This window comes from Macaca thibetana, chromosome 6 (assembly GCF_024542745.1).
Source record: "Macaca thibetana thibetana isolate TM-01 chromosome 6, ASM2454274v1, whole genome shotgun sequence".
Classification (NCBI taxonomy): Eukaryota; Metazoa; Chordata; class Mammalia; order Primates; family Cercopithecidae; genus Macaca; species Macaca thibetana.
Window position 1 is genome coordinate 54,805,203 of NC_065583.1, and position 13,664 is coordinate 54,818,866.

A 13,664-nucleotide genomic window follows, 5' to 3' on the forward strand; every position below is an offset into this window, starting at 1 on the left:
CAAGACCAGTCCTGGCCAGCATGGTGAAACCCCATCTCTACTAAAAATACAAAAAAAAATTAGCTGGGTGTAGTACAGGTGCCTGTAATCCCAGCGACTCAGGAGGCTGAGGCAGGAGAATCACCTGAACCTGGAAGGCGGAGGTTACAGTGAGCCAAGGTCACACCACTGAACACCAGCCAAGGAGACACAGCCAATACTCCCTCTCAAAAAAAAAAAAAAAATATCCAAAGGAAACCCCAAATGCAAAGGCCCTATTTTAAGAGGAGCACAGTAAAAGGGACTGAATAAAGGATTTCATGGCTAAAGAGGTGTAAACAAGTTCAACTGTGGTATGAGATGAAGCTGGAGGGTCAGACTGGGGCCAGCCCATGCAGGGAAAGAACTTTTAGGTAGGATAACCTGGGCAAATATGTCCCAGATTGCCCAGGACAAGTTCCGTTTATGCAAGCTGTTACTGCATAATTATTAATAGCTCCCTCTTTCACACACAAAAGTATCCCAATTTAGATACTAAATTGTATGGTCACCCTACTATTAGTAGGGTCTTAGTCTTTACCCTAGAAGCTACTGTTTTAACCAAAGGGGGTGAAATGATCACATTTTAGTACAGAATCTTAGAGGGATAAGAGTTCTGGTCCCCTGTCCAGTGTTTTGTTGCATAAACACTGAGTAAGAATCTAGTTTAAATTGGCCCTTAAGAATGCCTCCTTCGGCCGGGCGCGGTGGCTCACGCTTGTAATCCCAGCACTTTGGGAGGCCGAGGTGGGCGGATCACGAGGTCAGGAGATCGAGACCACAGTGAAACCCCGTCTCTACTAAAAATACAAAAAATTAGCCGGGCGTGGTGGCGGGCGCCTGTAGTTCCAGCTACTTAGGAGGCTGAGGCAGGAGAATGGCCTGAACCCAGGAGGCGGAGCTTGCAGTGAGCCGAGATGGCGCCACTGCACTCCAGCCTGGGCTACAGAGGGAGACTCTATCTCAAAAAAAAAAAAAAAAAAAAAAGAATGCCTCCTTCCTGCCAGACATGGTGGCTCACACCTGTAATCCCAACACTTTGAGAGGCCAAGGCAGGCGGATTGCTTGAGCTCAAAGTTCAAGACCAGCCTGGGAAACATGGCAAAACCCTCTCCCCACAAAAAATTAGCCAGGCGTGGTGGCGTGTGCCTGTAGTCCCAGCAACTCCAGAGGCTGAGGTGGGAGGATCACTTGAGCCTGGGAAGTCCAGGTTATAGTGAACCATGCACTGCTGCAATCCAGCACGGGCCACAGAACGAGACCTTGTCTCAAAAAGCAAACAAACAAAAAAACCCATGTATCCTTCCCTTCACTGCCAACATTCTTGAATAAGTGTTCTAAACTCATAATCTTTTTCCTCTCACTCTCCCTTTAATTATGGCCAGGGGTTTCCTCTATTAACCAAAGGCTCTCCTCTCAGTCAACAATCACCTACGGCACCAAAGACACCAATGACAACGGATGATTTTTAGGCTTCATCAAACAAAAAACTCTTGTTCCATGACTCAACTCTCTTTTCTCACCTTTTAAGACGAAGTGTCCCTCTGTCACCCAGGCTGGAGTGCAGAGGCACAATCTCAGCTCACTGCAACCTCCTCCCACTGCAACCTCTGCCTCCCAGGTTCAAGTGATTCTCCTACCTCAGCCTCCACAGTAGTTGAGATTAAAGGCATGTGCTACGACGCCTGGCTAATTTATGTATTTTTAGTAGAGACAGGGTTTCCCCATGTTGCCCAGGCTGGTCTCAAACTCCTGGCCTCAAGTGATCCAAACGCTCAACCTCCCAAAGTGCTGGGATTACAGACATGAGCCACCACGCCCGGCCTCACCTCTCTATTACTTATCATCCCCACTGTGGGTTTTCCTTTCTCTACCCAGTCCTCATATGCACGTGTTTTCCATATCTCTTGAGTACTTCAAATTGCCAACTGACATTGCTACCTAAAGTCTGGCAAACACCACTAATTCACTGATTTAGAGTCCTCCAAACCTGTTCCTTCTCCACCAATTTCGGTTAAGAGCAATATTGTCTACCCAGGCACCCAAGCATGGAAGCAGTCGCCCTAGACTCTTCTCCCTAGTCCCTTATGTTCAGTATCTCTTAAATCCACCTTCTCTCCTTTCTTCCACCTGCCTCAGTTCAAGGGCTGCCTTGTTACTCCCCAAGTGTTCTTACTACTGTTTGTACCTCTCCTCTTTTTTTCCCTCCACAGCATAGCCAGAATGATCATGTCACAATTCTGCCTTAAAATCTTGGGTCTACTCATTACTTAAAATGCAATCCCCTTCCCCACCCCATATATTACATATATATATGGCTCCAGTAGGCCAGGTGCAGTGGCTCACACCTGTAATCCCAGCACTTTGGGATTAGTGGCTGGGCGTAGTGGCGGGTGCCTGTAGTCCCAGCTACTCGGGAGGCTGAGGCAGGAGAATGGCATGAACCCGGGAGGCAGAGCTTGCAGTGAGCTGAGACTGCGCCACTGCACTCCAGCACTCCAGCACACTCCGAAGTGGGTGGATCACCTGAGGTCAGGAGTTCACGACCAGTCTGGCAAACATACTGAAACCCCGTCTCTACTAAAAATACAAAAATTAGCCGGGTGTGGTGGCGGGCGCCTGTAATCCCAGTTACTTGGGAGGCTGAGGCAAAACAATCACTTGAACCCAGGAGGTAGAGGTTGCAGTGAGCCGAGACCATACCATTGCACTCCAGCCTGGGCAACAGGAGTGAAACTCCGTCTCAAAAAAAAAAAAAAAAATCTATACCTATATAGGTATCTGTATATGTATATATACATACACACACATATATATGGCTCCAGTTATATGAATTATTTGACATTCAGGACAACTCACTCTCCTAACATTTTCCATTTAGAAGCAAACGCCTACTTACCTCCCAATACTTAGCTCAGATTCCCCTGGTATGTCTTTCAAAATTTCACAAGGCTCCTAGCCTGCCTTAGGTAGCAGTTCTTGTTTCTCCACAGCAACACCTGGATACTGGTGTCATAGAACTTGATATATTTTATTAGTATACCGCACTTACAGTAGCACAATCCTGTAGTGTTGGTTTTCTGTCTTCCCCACTAGACTGTAAGTAACTTGATAATGGGGACTGAGTATCCCATCTATTCCCAGCATCTGATTCAAGACCTGGCATATAGTACCTGTTCCACAAAAATGTGTCTTGAATAAAAAATGAAAGAACACTCTGTCATGAGTATTAAATATTTATTTAGAGGTTTTAATTTCTTTTAAATTATTAAGGCATGGAATAAAGAGGGAAAGTAGCTTTTTAAGAAGAGAAAAAAGATAAAAGCGATCTCTTTCAGTAATTCATCTTCACCTTTCTTTAGCAAATGAAGCCCTCAGTATTTCAAACAGCTGTTTCAACTACTGACAACTACCCTTCTGACAAATCCAAAATTACCTTCCTTGAAGGCTACTATCAACGTGAAAAACATGCAACTAATAGCATTTCCAAAAGTAGCACCCAAAGGGATCTGAAAATCAACTATCCTATCTGAGACTTCAAGTACCAACCATAGATAATGATGCTCTGTGAGCCTGCTTCACGTCGGTAAACTAGAGTAATACCTGTAGAACACTGTTGTACGGATGAAATAAGGTTATGTATGTGAAAACCCTATCACAATGCTAGAAGTCAGGCTACCATCCTTTCCAGCTTCCATTACTCTACTAAGTAATCCCAGGCAAAATATTTAACCTCTCTGAGCCTGAAGTTTCCTCACTCATCAGCAGTTATCATAAGCTTAAAAGATAATGTCTGGCCGGGTGCAGTGGCTCACGCCTGTAATCCCAGCACTCTGGGAGGCTGAGGCAGGCGGATCACGAGGTCAGGAGATCGAGACCATCCTGGCTAACACAGTGAAACCCCGTCTCTACTGAAAATTACAAAAACTTAGCTGGGCATAGTGGCGGGTGCCTGTAGTCCCAGCTACTCGGGAGGCTAAGGCAGGAGAATGGCGTGAACCCAGGAGGCAGAGCTTGCAGTGAGCCCAGATCGCGCCACTGCACTCCAGCACTCCAGGCTGGGTGACAGAGGGAGACTCCGTCTCAAAAAAAAAAAAAAAAAAGACAATGTCTATAAAGCATCTACTGTAATGCCTGGCAAACAGAATTGGCACAAAATAAATATCAGCTTTTTTTCCTGCATCTTTTCCCCCACACCCCAAAAGGGAGTCTTGCTTTGTCACTCAGGCTGGAGTACAGTGTAGCAATCTTGGCTCACCGCAACCTCTGCCTCCCGGGTTCAAGCAGTTCTCCTGCCTCAGCCTCCTGAGTAGCCGGGATTACAGATGCCCACCACCATGCCTGGTTAATTTTTTTATTTTTAGTAGATATAGGGTTTCGCCATGTTGGCCAGGCTGGTCTTGAACTCCTGACCTCAGGTGATCCGCCCACCTCGGCCTCCCAAAGTGCTGGGATTACAAGCATGAGCCACCGGGCCCAACCTAAGGGTGATTTTTAATTTTCTTCTTGGTGTTTGTGTTTTCTCCTTTCCTATAGTAAATATACATTTCCTGTGTAAAAATTTTAATTTTTGGCCTGGCGCCCTGGCTCACGCCTGTAATCCTAGCACTTTGGGAGACCAAGGTGGGCAGATTGCCTGAGCTCAGGAGTTCTAGACAAGCCTAGGCAACATGGTGAAACCTCGTCTCTACTAAAATACAAAAAAAAAAAAAAACAAGAAAAAAAAATTAGCCAGCATGGTGGCATGTGTCTGTAGTCCCAGCTAATCAGGAGGCTGAGGCAGGAGAATTGTTTGAACATGGGAGGCGGAGGCTGTAGTGAGCTGAGATTGTGCCACTGCACTCCAGCCTGGCGACACAGCAAGACTCAGTCTATTAAAAATAATAATAATAATAATTTTTAGGCCGGGCACGGTGGCTCACACCTGTAATCCCAGCACTTTGGGAAGCCAATGTGGGCGGATCACAAGGTCAGGAGATAGAGATGACCCTGGTCAACACGGTGAAACCCCGTTTCTACTAAAAATAAAAATTAAAAAATTAGCTGGGCATGGTGGCAGGTGCCTATAATTCCAGATATTTGGGAGGCTGAGGCAGGAGAATTGCTTGAACCCGGGAGACAGAGGTTGCAGTGAGCCAAGATCGCACCATTGCACTCCAGCCTGGGCAACGAGAGAGAAACTCCGTCTCAAAAAAAAAAAAAAAAAAAGAAATTCAAATGACAGCCAAAGCACAATCTCCTTATCAAAGAGTTACACTGTAAAAAGGGTTTAAAACTGGCCGGGCGCGGTGGCTCAAGCCTGTAATCCCAGCACTTTGGGAGGCCGAGATGGGCGGATCACAAGGTCAGGAGATCGAGACCATCCTGGCTAACATGGTGAAACCCCGTCTCTACTAAAAATACAAAAAACTAGCCGGGCGAGGTGGCGGGCGCCTGTAGTCCCAGCTACTCGGGAGGCTGAGGCAGGAGAATGGCGTAAACCCGGGAAGCGGAGCTTGCAGTGAGCTGAGATCCAGCCACTGCACTCCAGCCTGGGCGACAGAGACTCCGTCTCAAAAAAAAAAAAAAAAAAAAAAAAAAAGGGTTTAAAACTGATTTTAAAAACTTCTCTGATCCTAAAAATAATTGGGAACTTCAGCTATACAGGGTCCCATTACTCAACTGATACCTGAGGCTCATTCTCAACATTTGTACATGAAAGAGACTTACACTAATGGTATTAAAAAAAAAAGTCTAAAGAATTTCTAACTCAGACATATCAGAGGTGACACCATCTATACAAATGAAAGAATAAATATAACCAGCAACTGTGTAAAGACAGGAAAAAGAAAAGACCCATCATATTTTAATAGTGCTTTATCTTTCATTCCGCCTGTTTACTTCCTTGAATCTGGGTATGCAAAATATTACCTAGTCTCATCCCCTAACTTAAATAAACAACTCCAAAAGATCTTGCTTTATCAAACATCTTTTGAAAGCATGGGAAGGAAATGTCATGACAGTTTAATTATTTGGAACCTGCTTCATAGACTTTTAAATCAGTTTTAGGGGTTTGGTCCTTCCAAGTGTTCCCTTGAAAATTAAAGTAACATTTAACATAACTCTGTTATAAAAGAACTATAAAAAGCAGTTTAACTAGTTTTATAACTCTTATATTTTAAGAGTTTTAAAAATATAAAAGTTTGATAACTCATATTAAGGCTAGGGTGTATACTGTCAATCTGCTTCAAACAGGGCAAAATCAGTACATTAAAAAAAGATATGGTAATACACAGGATGATGCAGGTTTGTTTTTTGTGGTTTTTTTGTTTGGTTGTTTTTGTTTTTGAGACAGAGTCTCACTCTGTCGCCCAGGCTAGAGTGCAGTGGTGCAATCTCGGCTCACTACAACCTCCGCCTGCTGGGTTCAAGAGATTCTCCCGCCTCAGCCTCCTGAGTAGCTGGGATTACAGGCGTGCACCACCACGCCCAGCGGATTTTTGTATTTTTAGTAGAGATGGAGTTTCACTGTGTTGGTCAGGCTGGTCTCGAACTCCTGACCTTGTGATCTGCCCGCCTCAGCCTCCCAAAGTACTGGGATTACAGGTGTGAGCCAAGGTGCCTGGCAAAGGTCCTTGTTTTTCAATTAATCATCCTATGTACAAAGAAAACGCTCCTAAAAAAGATTAGCATGTTTTTGACTGGGCACAGTGGCTCGCGCCTGTAATCCCAGCACTTTGGGAGGCAGAGGCGGGCAGATCACAAGGTCAAGAGACGGAGACCTTCCTGGACAACATGGTGAAACCCTGTCTCTACTAAAAATACAAAAATTAGCTGGGCATGGTGGCAGGTGCCTGTAATCCCAGCTACTTGCAGGCTCAGGCAGAAGAATTGCCTGAACCCAAGAGGCGGAGGTTGCAGTGAGCTGAGATTGTGCCACTGCACTCCAGCCTGGTTGACAGAGTGAGACTCCATCTCAAAAAAAAAAAAAAAAAAATTAGCATTTTTTATTATTTTAGGTGTGAAAACCAAAGTACATGAGTGTTAAAACAACCCTGAAGATTTTGTTTCACCTACGGGCATTTCCTAAAGTTCCTTCTATGAATGACCAAAATATGTAGAAAGCCAACAGAGTAAATATATAAAATAAAATATAGGATAAACTCCCAACCCCTTCTTCATTAAAAAATATTAAAAAATAGTTTATCAGATTTACATCAGTATGCTGCATAATTTGAACTAATAACAAGCCAGAAAAAGGCCTAAATTTCTTAACTCTCCCTGAGATTCAGAAAACTACTATTTATATCATAATTACACAGATGAGGAAATACAGGCTAAAGGACTTAAAAGTACTGGTGGGGTAAGGTGGTTCATGCCTGTAATCTCAGCATGGTGGAAGACCGAGATGGGTGGATCACCTGATCTCTGGAGTTCGAAACCAGCCTTGTCAACATGGCGAAACTTCATCTCTCCTAAACATACAAAAATTAGCCAGGCGTGGTGGCGGGTGCCTGTAATCCCAGCTAACCATGAGGCTGAGGCAGGCAAATTGCTTAAACCAGGGAGATGGAGGTTGCAGTGAGCTGAGATCGTGAGCTGCACTCCAGCCTGGACAAGAGAGCAAGACTCTGTCTCAATAAATACATACATACAAACAAACAAAAATCCACAGTCTTTTATCTGTACTTTCAGAGTTTGAAAACCTAAAATTTTGTTAACACATTTAGTGGCAAAACCTGACCTGAAACCAGGTCTATTTTCAATCTGTCTTTCTCCACCTGCCGTGACAATATCTCTCCCTCAGAAATGTTTCATGATAGAGTGCTAACTCTTATCTACCCTAACTCTATAAACTCCACTGGGGGTGTCATATTCAGTATGTGCATCATATTACCGTCTTAAATTGGAATTGCTTTTACTTCCAAAGCACATCTGGCCCCCAGGGTTTTACAGAGAAGATAGGGGACCTGTATCACTGAAGGAAAATAAATGTCTGAATCCATAAAACCAGTTATTGAAGATTGATATAAACACAACTTTCTGTTACATCTGTTTTTCCCATATAGTTAACAGTGAAATTCTGAAACAAGTCAATTTCTCTGTACTTTTTGTTTAAAGTTTTGAGTGATGGCATTCATCATCATTCTTGGAAACTGTTCTCCCAAAAAAGCTTTCAGCAAAATATAACTAGGCTTGGACTGAATCAGAGTAACTGTACCTTGCATATGAGATCTGTATTCCTATGGATTCAAACACCACATGCATGGAAACTATTGCCAAATTCTCTTCAGACCAAGCATTTCCATGCTCTGCCTCTAAGGTATTTTGTGTGCTGAGGAACCAAAAAGAAACTAAGCAACTTGGAATCTATAATTCTCTCAAGGCTGTTTTCTTAATCTAAATCTACCTAAATGATGATTATACTTAATTACAAACACTCTGGTTCCAAATAAAAAATTAAATATAGGCCAGGCATGGTGGCTCACACCTGTAATCTCAGCACCTTGGGAAGCTGAGGTGGGTGGATCACCTGAGGTCAGGAGTTTGAGACCAGCCTGGCAAACACGGTGAAATCCCGTCTCTACTAAAAATACAAAATGAGTTGGGTGTGGTGGTGCACACCTATAATCCCAGCTACTTGGGAGGCTGGGTCAGGAGCATCACTTGAACCTGGGAGGCGGAGGTTGCAGTGAGCCAAGCTCAGTCTCAAACAAAAAAAAAAAAAATAAAAGAAAGAAACACATTAACAACCCTGGATGCCAGAAGACAATAGGGCAAAATAATACTTTCCAAGTTCTGGAAAAATGTTAACCTAGTATTCTATACCTAGCCCAACAGCCAATCAAGCATGAGACTAAACAAAGCTATTTTCAGACATACAGGACTCAGAAAGTTTACCTCCTGCCATCCTTTCCGAATAAATTACTTAAGGATGTTCTTCAACAAAATATGAAGAAACCAAGGAAAAGCAAAATACACCCAGGGTGGAGTGCAGTGGTGTGATCTCAGCTCACTGCAACCTCCGCCTTCCTGGTTCAAGCGAAGCCTCCTGCCTCAGCCTCCAGAGTAACTGGGATTGCAGGCGTCCACCACCACACCCGGCTAATTTGTGTATTTTTAGTAGAGACGGGGTCTTGCCATGTTGGCCAGGCTAGTCTCAAACTCCTGACTTCAGGTGATCTACCTGTCTGGGTCTCTCAAAGTGCTTTATAGGCATGAGCCACCGTGCCCAGCCAGGAAGCTGTCTTTAATAAGTTACAGGACGGCCAGGCGCGGTGGCTCACGCCTGTAATCCCAGCACTTTAGGAGGCCGAGGCGGGCAGATTACGAGGTCAGGAGATCCAGACCATCCTGGCTAACACGGTGAAACCCCGTCTCTACTAAAGAATACAAAATAGGCCGGGCGCGGTGGCTCAAGCCTGTAATCCCAGCACTTTGGGAGGCCGAGGCGGGTGGATCACGAGGTCAGGAGATCGAGACTATCCTGGCTAACATGGTGAAACCCCGTCTCTACTAAAAATACAAAAAACTAGCCGGGCGTGGTGGCGGGCGCCTGTAGTCTCAGCTACTTGGGAGGCTGAGGCGGGAGAATGGCGTGAACCCGGGAGGCGGAGCTTGCAGTGAGCCGAGATCACGCCACTGCACTCCAGCCTGGGAGACACAGCGAGACTCCGTCTCAAAAAAAAAAACAAAAAAAAAAAAAAAAAACAAAAAAAAAAAAAAAAAAAAAAAAGAATACAAAATAACCGGGCGTAGTGGCGAGCACCTACAGTCCCAGCTACTCGGGAGGTTGAGGCAGGAGAATGGTGTGCACCCAGGAGGCGGAGGTTGCAGTGAGCCGAGATTGCGCCACTGCACTCCAGCCTGGGCGACAGAGCAAGACTCCAGCTCAAAAAAAAAAAACAAAAAAAAAGTTACAGGACATCAGTACACAGCATACCTTAAGCAAAGAGAACTCTAGGGAAGAAAGTAGATTCATGTGATATATATTATGATTAGATATCTTCAAAAAGTCTGCAAACACACTGAGGGCAAATTTTTCTTAACAAGAAAAACGAAAGGCTACTGAGGAATAAATCCATATTAAAAAAGTCATAATTCAAATGAGGAGCAAACTAAAACGTGGCATGTTTTGAGCAAATGATGGTATGCTGAGGGGGAAAGAAGAGTACACCTAATCCTGGCAATAGGAATATACATACAGTAGCAGAGACCTAAGAAAAATATAATCCCAGAACACTACTTACCCTGGGAGAATAGATACTGTCAACCCCTCAGACAGGCCTTCCTTAATCACACTAACCCTTCACTCTGCTTCATTTTTATTCCCTTAGCATCTGCTATTACCTAAACTGTATCACATACATTATTTCATTGATTCTAATACACATTATTCTCATTTTTTAACCCCACTGAAACCAGCATGCATTTTAGAATCCATACATTTACAACTAGTGTCAGCCAGGTGGCAGCCTTGTTACTGTGTGAAAAACCTGTGGATAACTCCTGGAAAGATTACAAAAGCGCCAGCATCAAAATGCTTCACATCACACAAAAGACAATCTTTATTTGCTTGCTGGGATACAGCTCCCCCACTACACTCTCAGCAACAAAGAATAGTAATTCATTTTTTAAAAAAATCTTCGTACCCTCTAACATAGAACGGTGACTGGTTCACAACAGATAATTGATCTGTGTGAATTTTTTTTTTAGACAGAGTCTCACTCTGTCACCCAGGCTGGAGTGCAGTGGACCATCTGGCTCACTGCAGCCTCTGCCTCCTGGATATCAAGCAATTCTCCTGCCTCAGCCTCCCCAGTAGCTGGGATTACAGGCGCCCACCACGACGCCCAGATATATATATACACACACATACATACATACATATATATATATATATATTTTTTTTTTTTTTTGAGACAGGGTCTCACTCTGTCGCCAGGCTGGGATGCAACGCGCAATCCCGGCTGACTGCAACATCCGTCTCCTGGGTTCAAGCGATTCTCCTGCCTCAGCCTCCCGAGTAGCTGGGACTACAGATGCGTGCTACCACGCCTGGCTAATTTTTTGTATTTTTAGTAGAGACGGGGTTTCACCAATTAGGCTGGTCTCGAACTCCTGATTTCAAGTGATTCGCTCACCTCGCCTCCCAAAGTGCTGGGATTACAGGTGTGAGCCACTATGCCCGGCCCTGTGTGACATTTTAATATCTATGAAATCATGATGGGTCCAACAGGATGGTTCCTACACAGTTGGTCCTGGTGTTTTTATCTTCTTAGTGGTACAAATCTAATGGCAAGTCTTACAAGCAACGATATCTAAGACTTGAAGGAATTCAGTGGCAAAAAGTTGGAGAAACATGGAAACAACAGTGTGAGTGAGCTTACCGCTCATTTCAAAAGATGAAACCAAGGCTTAGTAAATCCAAGAAGCAGGGACAAAGAGTGTCAAAGTGAGAATAAGGTACCTCCAGAAATTTCAGTTGGCCGTGCTAATGGCGAGCACGAATTCCAGACCCAAATTTTGCAAATCTCTAAAGCATGACATCAACACTTGTTGCCTACTGATGACAGGCCATTTTGCTTATCAGAAAATCAAAATAAGGCCTGCAAAGGTCTGCAAGTGTATCCTTGTGCACTGGAATGAGAACTCACACTCGCTTAGGTGAATAATTACAAACTCTCCTTCGCTCAAACACTCAGCATTTACACAGCACCCTGTCACCTGCCCTGGTCTACTATCTGCACAATGGCCGACTAAGGGGTACTAAGCACGGTCCCTACCCGAAAGCCCGACTATACTATGAGGCGGCAAAAGCTGGGGAGAGGGGGCCGCTGCCTGAGGGGTAGGCGAACCGCAACTCGAAGAACAGTGGCAGTAACATGCACAAACCCGGCTTTCCTTCCCTGCGCAGAACCACCTGAGGGCTCGCACCATCCCCGCTGAGACAGGACACCTTTCCCCTGAGAAAGCTAACCAGCTAGCAAACCTAACTTGCCTGAGGCGGGCTGGAGGCGCGCGGATCAAGCCCCGCCTCTCTCTCCCGCCCAAAGCAGGCGTAGAACCTTCGCAAAATGTCACAGGGCCAAGACTGAGCGCGCCAAAGTGGGACCCACCCCCAGGAGACGCGGATGCTCCGGGAAGGTCCCTCCCCTTCCTCCCTCTGCCCGCGCGAAGCTCATTCATTCTAGAGGCGGGCTGCCTGTCCTCCCCGGCCGGCCATCCCGGTACTGCAAATCCGCTAGACGCTTTGTCTCGCGCCGGCCGGAAACCCGGGCGCGCACTCGAGCGCGCGTCCGCGCTCCAGCTCCCTGCCCCTGGGGCCTGCGGGCCGCCTCTCCGCGCCGGCTCCCCGGGTTCGAGGTGCGAAAGCTGGCGCTCGTTCTCAGCAGTCCCAGGCGCGCACTTACCACGTCCCAGCGGGTATCCAAAACCTAGAAATGGGCATCACCGCCCCCATCGCTACAGTTCGAGCCCCCTCCGCGACCCCTGCCCCGCTATGAACTCTAGATTCTTTTTCCTTTTCTTTCCGGAGACCGAGACCCTGTTCCTTCCGAAGGACGCGTGCATCCTGACCTCTGCACTCCCTCCCCAGGGCACAACCCGGTGAGCTGGCCGCCGCGACTGCGCCCCCGACCCTCCTTGGTGCTAACGCGGCAGCCAGCTAGCACTCACTTGAGGAGCAGCTGGTCGTGTTCCGCCTTGCACTTGCCCAGCTCGATCTGCAGCTTGGCGCGCTCGCGGGCCGTGTCGTCGAGCGCGCGTCGCGCGTCGGCCAGCTCGGTCTCGTAGAGCGCCTTGAGGCCAGTGAGCTCGCGGCCGCGCACCTCCTCGCGCTCCGTCACCTGCAGCTGCAGCGCGCTGTTTTCCGTCTCCAGGCTGCGCACCTTGTCGATGTACACCGCCAGCCGGTCATTGAGCTCGCGCAGCTCCTCCTTCTCCTGGAGCCGCGACAGCCGCGTGGGGCTCAGCGGCGTGGTGGGGCCGCCAGCGCGGCTGCCCGTCCGCGGCGGCACGGGGGTCGCGGTCGCCATGGCGGGCGGCGGAGACAGCGGGGAGACGAGGCCGCGAGCAGGACCGTGACAAGAAGGGGACGGCAGGGGGCGAAGCGGGGACCGAAGGCACAAACCGGCGACCTGCGCTCGCGTCCAGACGCCGGCGTTTAGAGGAACGGAGAAGCACCTGGGATGGCGGGAGCTCGATTACAGCACAAAGGGCAAAGGCGCGGGGGGGGGGTGGGACTACGAATCAATCGATCGATCGCGAAATGTCCTTTGTAAGAAAACACACACACCCACTCACACACGCACGCGGGAAAATGCAAGACGAGGGTGACTGGAGGCCAAGCAGGGTCCGCGCCGCCGCCGTCTCCTGCTCGCAGCACTTTGTTTCCTCTCAGGCTGCACGGAGCGGCGGGCGGGGGGAGGAGGGCCGGGAGGGGCGGGCTGGAGGCAAGCCGCGGGGGGCGGAGGTGGCGCGGGCCGCGGCGCCGCACACCCCAACATGGCCGGCGCGCCCTGGCGCCTCCACGTGACCGTCATCGGCCAATGGGGAACGGGCAGCGTGCTTCGGCGGCCCGGAGGCCGGGCCTGTAAATTTAAAATCTGGCACTCGGGCAACCGTCCGCTCGGCACGCCCGCCTGGGCGGTGCCCGGACGGGACTC

At 47.5% G+C, this 13,664-nt stretch overlaps 1 protein-coding gene across 1 annotated transcript in view; it reads right to left on the bottom strand.

The window, feature by feature from the left end:
• The window catches only part of LMNB1 (lamin B1), a 59,369-nt gene extending 45,940 nt beyond the window's left edge, over positions 1 to 13,429 (bottom strand). Inside the window, exon 1 of the mRNA XM_050792930.1 lies at positions 12,676 to 13,429. Within this exon, the coding sequence (XP_050648887.1) occupies positions 12,676 to 13,034 (359 nt within the window). The 5' untranslated portion in view covers positions 13,035 to 13,429. The remainder of the gene's footprint in view (positions 1 to 12,675) is intronic.
• Between the last annotated feature and the right edge of the window lie 235 nt (positions 13,430 to 13,664).